The 6,768-nt window shown below is 49.5% G+C and overlaps 1 protein-coding gene across 2 annotated transcripts in view; it reads left to right on the top strand.

Moving 5' to 3' along the window:
• Positions 1 to 926: 926 nt before the first annotated feature.
• The window catches only part of Rlbp1 (retinaldehyde binding protein 1), a 12,503-nt gene continuing 6,661 nt past the window's right edge, over positions 927 to 6,768 (top strand). The window contains exons 1-5 of one of the 2 annotated variants that reach the window (XM_021168585.1): positions 927 to 1,265; positions 3,399 to 3,519; positions 4,189 to 4,217; positions 4,413 to 4,541; positions 6,287 to 6,491. In XM_021168585.1, the coding sequence (XP_021024244.1) occupies positions 4,206 to 4,217; positions 4,413 to 4,541; positions 6,287 to 6,491 (346 nt within the window). In that variant the 5' untranslated portion in view covers positions 927 to 1,265; positions 3,399 to 3,519; positions 4,189 to 4,205. The remainder of the gene's footprint in view (positions 1,266 to 3,398; positions 3,520 to 4,188; positions 4,218 to 4,412; positions 4,542 to 6,286; positions 6,492 to 6,768) is intronic. The other variant, XM_029479191.1, reaches the window with a different exon arrangement.

Here is a 6,768-nt window from a genome sequence, read left to right as displayed (position 1 = left end):
GCATCACAGCCAAGGAGGTTCTTTGGGCATGCCACAGCCTAGGTGAATTAACCAATAGAAAATCATTCTCTCGGAATCTCGGTAGTTGGAGGTCTAAGATCAAGGTATTATCCTTTGATGTCACCTCCTTATCTTATAGATAAACCCCGAACTGTGGCTGGATTCCAGAGAACGACTTGTGCACATGAGCTCAACCCTACCCTGAGCACATGGAGGAGAGAGAACCAGGACCAAAGGTGGGCTGCTTGGGTCCAGACTGAAGATGAATTTAATTACAGACAACTATCTGTGGTGGAAGTAGGGATCTCCCTGACATTGGAACCCCCCCCACAGAGATCTAAAGGACTTGCATCCCTCATACCCCGGTGATAAACCAAGGCAGAGTCTGGGTGCTCCCTGCTAAGAGGCTGCTTAGAGGTTTCTGGCCGCACTGATGGTTGGATGCATTCCCTTAGCCTGGGTGCGCACTGGCTCTCCATCCACTGCATACAACTCACAACTCCCCAGAATACTTCCCAGGGATTGGGCAGTTAAGCCACTGAAGTGGGTGCTTGCATCTGTCTCAGGACTTTCCCCTCAGCCCCAGCTGGCTCTCTAGTCATTCCAGTTCTCAGAGGGGACTGAGTCATGTCGTGGTGACATAACCACACAGTGAAAAAAGTGCGGTAGCAAGGACAGAAAATCGGACAAGGGAGATCAGCTGAGGCCCCTGCTTCTTTGCCTTTGCAAGGCAGAGATTGGAGGGTCAAGATACCTAGCAAGTCCTCCCCTGCTCAGCCTTGCCCACTCCATTTCCCTCTGCCACATGGGACAATGGACCATAGGCCTGGGTTGCAGCCGTGATCACATTTATAATTTCTCTTCATTTCTCTATATGTCCTGCCCTTTGTGAGGAAGGAGTAGTCTCCCAGGCCCCCCTGCCTCCCAGTTTGAGAATCGAGATGTCAGGGAAATGAGACGGGGCTGGCCCAGATCCCAGGGAAGTGGCTTCCACATGGCTGAACAGAGAGCTCCAAGCAGGAGCTCACAAAGCAGGGCTTTGATGCTGGCCCCGCAGGCCGGGCCTCTCCCCTCTCCCTCAGGGTGCTTCGCTTGCTTCATTCTGGGCCTCCTGTGAGCCGGACTGAATGGGAAACGGTGGGCCTGAGAAGTTCCTTGTGACACACTAATCCCAGCTTGCTGACCTGACCACACCCCCAAAGGAAGCAGCCTCCCGAGCTCCAGAACAATTCAGGCACCCAGTAGCCCCAAGAAAGAGCTGTCAGGTAAGTCAGTAAACAAGGCCTGGCTGGGCCAGTGAGTATAAGAAAGAGTGTGTGCATGGGAGGGGGTGATGATCAGGGATGGGTGGTGAATACCATATCTCAGATTGCTTGGACCGGCCTGTAAAGGCGAACGCCATTTCTGCAGGGTGAGACAGACCGATCCACGGGCAGATGCAACACATACGAATGTGGAGTACCTAACTCAATTAGAACGGCAGGTGATCATATACTCTTTATGCCCTAGTATTGGTAATCAATTGTACTTTATTTGCTAATTCTAAATGACGGAGAACATCAATGTGGAGATAGGGGTAGCATGTTTTTATTACATATATGCCTACAGCTAATGGGTAAGAACATTTTTAAAATAAGAGATAAGTGCTTCTCCGTGCTGACTTTAATCTTGCACTTCTAAGATCTGGGACTTGGGCTGCTGATCTGCACATTTGGCTAGGGATAATGTACTAATACCTCTCGAGTTCTTCATAGTCTTGCTTTGCTTTGTTTGCTTGAGGCAGGGTTTCTCTACGTAGCCCTAGCTATCCTGGAACTCACTATGAAGAACAGACTGGCTTCAAAATCAGAGATTCCCCTGGACACTGGGATTAAAGATGTGTACCACTATACCCAGCTTTTGCTTTTCGTTTTTTTGAGATAGAGTCTCATGTAGCACAGGCTGGTATTGAATTAACGATGTAGCCAAGGATAACCTTAACTAAGGATTCTTTTGCCTCTATCTGTTCTTTCTTTCTTTCTTTCTTTCTTTCTTTCTTTCTTTCTTTCTTTCTTTCTTTTTTTGGGGGGGCGGGGGGGGGGTCGAGACAGGGTTTTTCTGTATAGCCCTGGCTGTCCTGGAACTCACTTTGTAGACCAGGCTGGCCTCGAACTCAGAAATCCGCCTGCGTCTGCCTCCCGAGGGCTGGGATTAAAGGCGTGCACCACCACGCCCGGCTTCTTTCTTTTTTAAAAATTATTAGATATTTTCTTTGTTTACATTTCAAATGCTATCCCCTTTCCTAGTTTCCTCTCCAAAAGTCCCCTATACCCTCCCCCTGCCCTGCTCCCCAACCCACCCATTCCCATTTCCTGGCCCTGGCATTGCCCTGTACCGGGGCATATAATCTTCACAAGACTAAGGGCCTCACCTCCCATTGATAGCCAACTAGGCCATCCTCTGCTACATATGACCATAGGCAAGGTCATATGAGACATGAGCTCTGGAGGGTACTGGTTAGTTCATATTGTTGTTCCTCCTATAGGGCTGCAGACCCCTTCAGCTCCTTGGGTACTTTCTCTAGCTCCTTCATTGGGGGCCCTGTGTTCCATCCAATAGATGACTGTGAACATCCACTTCTGTATTTGCCAGGCACTGCTTTTGCCTCTATCTTGCAAGTTCTGGGAATATAGATGTGTGCCACAACAGTCAATTCTTGGTCTTTACACCCACATATTTGGATGTCTGTCTGCTATCCGAAGAGATGGCTTGTACTTGATTCTTGTGGGTAGATCCCAGCCCCAAGAATTCCCTGGTCCTTTGGAGGCTGTGGTAGGGAAGGGATAGGCCCTCAGATATTCTCTGAGATCCTCAAGTTTCAGTGTACAAATTGGGTTAATCTCAGTGCTAGGAAAGGGAGAAAAGACTGTTGTCGAGCAGGAGTCCTCTCTCGGTTATGTCACAGAACCCTGTGGTCCTCACAGCAGTCACTTTTGGTAGATACTATTATCCTCCGTTGGCTCTCAATCTCAGAAGGATTAAATACCTTGCCTATGGTCACACAGGTGGTAAAAGTCAGATTCAAATCCAGATCTCTTCAACCTACAAGGTTTCTGTCACCAACTCCCCCAGGGACTTTGTACAGAGATGACTTGGCTTGAGGCAAAGAGACTCAGTGTCAGGTAGATACAGGTTCAAGCCCTAGCTTGAATACCAACTATGAGTAGGTGACCGAGCTGACCATTGGAATCTGGCCACAGGCAGAAACAGAATGTAAAGATGTTCACAGTCACTGGGGACATTTAGGTCTTAGAGGAGAAAATCTGGAAATGTGGGTCATGATGGATATCTGTTCTGGCCCAGAAATCTATGCTGATGTACATTATCTAATTACGTACTAATCCTTCCATCCCAACAAGGGACGGTCAAGACTCGGGTGAAATCACACAACTTGCAAGTGTGAGAGACAGGATTGGAATCCAGGTCCCATATCCTGCTGCCCCAAGCTGCTTCTTGGTGTCTACAGAAGTCACAACTTAGGTAAGTATCCTTGGGCTCTGTGACCTTGGACCAGTCACTTACTCTCCTGGCCCTGTTTTCCCCTTAGATAAAACAGGAGTGGAGCTGCCATGCCCATGTCTGAGATAGCAAATTTAGAAGTCCTTAGAATATCGTAAACCTCTGAACAAAGACCCAGGTCTGATTATATAACTGCTCACCGTGGCTCCTAAGAATGAATGCCCTGGATATGGAGCCATCCACTAGGCGGAGAGGTTTCTGGGGTGCCCGTTTGTACTGGGGAAGCAAGGCTCCAGAGAGGAAGAGAGATTGCCTTACACTGCAGTGAGCTGACCTTGCAGCAGAGAATGGGGCCCAATTCTGGTTTGTTTCTGGTTAGCCACAGCTGAAGACTAGTTAGTGTATTGGTAGTATGCCCCCTCCAAATGCAGTGTTCCCAAAGTATAGCCCAGGAAACATGTCCTTCAGAGCTAGGTAGGGAAGGAGGGCTCTAATTTTAGTCCTCTGGTTAGAATCACAGGGGCCAGCACCCGTCTATATTTCTGACCAATCAGATAGATGTTGGGAGGGACTTGAACACAAAATAGTTTCTCTAATGTCACTGCAGTCCTGACTTCCTTGGCTGCTGGGCACAGGCCACCTGGAGAGGCCAGGGCAGAGCAAAACAGGTTCTTTCTTTCCCCCCTTCAGTGTCTTCAAGAGGCAGTATGTCAGACGGGGTGAGTATCTTGGGCTCTTCATCCCTTCTTCCCTTCCTCCCCACACCTCAACAATCTCTCTGGGGCCCGGACCTGCCAAAGGGAGGAGGCTGAGCACAGATCTTGGCCAAAGGCACTGTGCAAACCCATTTGCCAGTTGTTCTGGCTGCCAGGGACTGAGCTGTCCCACCTTCTACTTGACTCCTTTCCGCCCAGGTGGGCACATTCCGCATGGTCCCTGAAGAGGAGCAGGAGCTCCGAGCACAGCTGGAGCAGCTCACAACCAAGGATCATGGTCCTGTCTTTGGCCCATGCAGCCAGCTGCCCCGCCACACTTTGCAGAAGGTGAGGTGACAGAGTGAGAGAGAGGGAGTGTGGCTGGGATAACCTGGGAAGCAACTAGCAAGGGTGGGATAGACGGGATGAAGTTTTCTGTCTTTTAGAAAAGGTCCATCCCCACTCTCTAGGTTATCCTGGAACTGCAAGACTAGTATGTTCAAGAAACGATCCTGAAGCCAAAGTTATTGCAAAAGATGGGTTTGTCAGTACTCAGACCACCTTAGGCTTAGACTCCAGCCTCGAGCTTATGGCCCAGGGGCCATCCTAGACTCAGATATAAAGAGCACTGCTTCGGAAGTGGCCCGAGTAAACAAGGGTACATTGTCCCCAATAGAAAAGCACCAGGCTCAAGTTCTAGGACCAGCCATAAACCAGCTCTGTGACCTTGGGCAAAAAGCTTTCCTTCTCTGGGCCTGGCCTCTTTCTGTGCCTGTGAACGATGGCTGTTAGACTAGCTCAGAGTGATCAGGGTGCACTCTGCCGGAGCTGGCAGCTGTCTTAGGGTTGCTGGGGCACAAATGGGAAGTGGGTGAGTTCAACTTCAGGCTCTCATCTCTGCACAGACCGCTATATCCATCACCAGGTGCTCTCAGGTCGTCCACATCTGAATTCTCCCCTGCCCGTCATGGTGTTCAAAGGGAGAGTTGACCCAGCCATTCTCACAGATCTACTGACCCGGTCGAAAGAAGGGCTGTGAAACTCTGGGGCTGAGGCAGGCTGCTCTCTGCTGGGTGTGCTCCCCTAAATACACATACACACACTCACAGACACACTAAACAAATACATGTAAAATGCAACTAGAATCACAAAACCAACTAATTAACCAACCAAACAAAAAAACCAAACCAACCAAATCCCCACAATGAGTTGTGGAAAAGATTAAAAACATAATGTAAGCGAACATCAATATGAACTAACCAGTACCCCCAGAGCTCCTTGGTACTAAACCACCAACCAAAGAAAACACATGGTGGGACTTGTGGCTCTAGCTGCATATGTAGTAGAGGATGGCCTAGGCGGTCATCAGTGAGAGGAGAGGCCTTTGGTCTTGTGACAGTTCTAAGCCCCAGTATAGGGGAATGCCAGGACCAGGAAGCAGGAGTGGGTAGGTTGGGGAGCAGGGGGAGGGGGAAGGAGATAGGGGGTTTTTGGAGGAGAAACTAGGAAAGGGGATAAATATAACATTTAAAATGTAAATAAAGAAAACATCTAATAAAAAAATCATAATGTGGGAACGGAGAGATTGCTCAGTGGTTAGCAGCACTTGTTGCTCTTCCAGAGGACCCAGGTTAGATCTCAAGCTCCCTCACTGTGGTTCATAACTATTCATAACTCCAGTTACAGCAGACTTGATGTCCTTTTGGTGCCTTCACAGGCACCAAGCATGCATATGATGTCCATGCATACATGCAGGCAAAACACTCACACGTATAATGAAGAAATCCAATAAATTAAAAGAAAACACAATATATTTAGAGGACCTAACAGGCTGTTTGGTAAAAGCACAGTACACATGGGCACTTGTTAGAAACTCTTTATTGTTGTCAATATCTTGCAAACAAATCCAAGCTGAGCACTTTGACTCTCTCAGACACTTGCATGCCACGGTAGAGCTGCAGAAAGTACGACCCCCAACTGCAGCACTGGGCACTCCCAGCAGGCTAGCTTAGAGCTGAGCCTTTCCACACATGCCCTGTTCCCCATCAGCGCCTACTGGTAACTTCTGCCCCACCCCACCCACCGTGTTCTAGGCCAAGGATGAGCTGAATGAAAAGGAGGAGACCCGGGAGGAAGCGGTGAGGGAGCTACAGGAGCTGATACAGGCACAGGCGGCTTCTGGCGAGGAATTGGCCCTGGCAGTGGCTGAGAGGGTGCAGGCAAGAGACAGCGCCTTCCTCCTGCGCTTCATCCGTGCCCGCAAGTTTGATGTGGGTCGTGCTTATGAGCTGCTCAAAGGTAAGGCCTGCACTGAAAGGGCTGGCCCTGGCATGGGTGGGGTGAGTGGGGTGAGTGGGGTAAGGAGGGTGTCTACTTCACACTAAGAAACTTCCTTTATGCCACGAGGTAGTCACTATCTCCAAATCCTTCGTAAGTGTGTGTGTGTGTGTGTGTGTGTGTGTGTGTGTGTGTGTGTGAGTGATCACTTGGGCTGCCGGGCGTGGGCGTGGTGGCACATGCCTTTAATCCCAGCACTCGGGAGGCAGAGGCAGGCGGATTTCTCAGTTCGAGGCCA

Source organism: Mus caroli, chromosome 7 (assembly GCF_900094665.2).
Source record: "Mus caroli chromosome 7, CAROLI_EIJ_v1.1, whole genome shotgun sequence".
NCBI lineage: Eukaryota > Metazoa > Chordata > Mammalia > Rodentia > Muridae > Mus > Mus caroli.
Note: the sequence above shows the minus strand (reverse complement) of the source record. Positions and strands in the feature narration are given on the sequence as shown.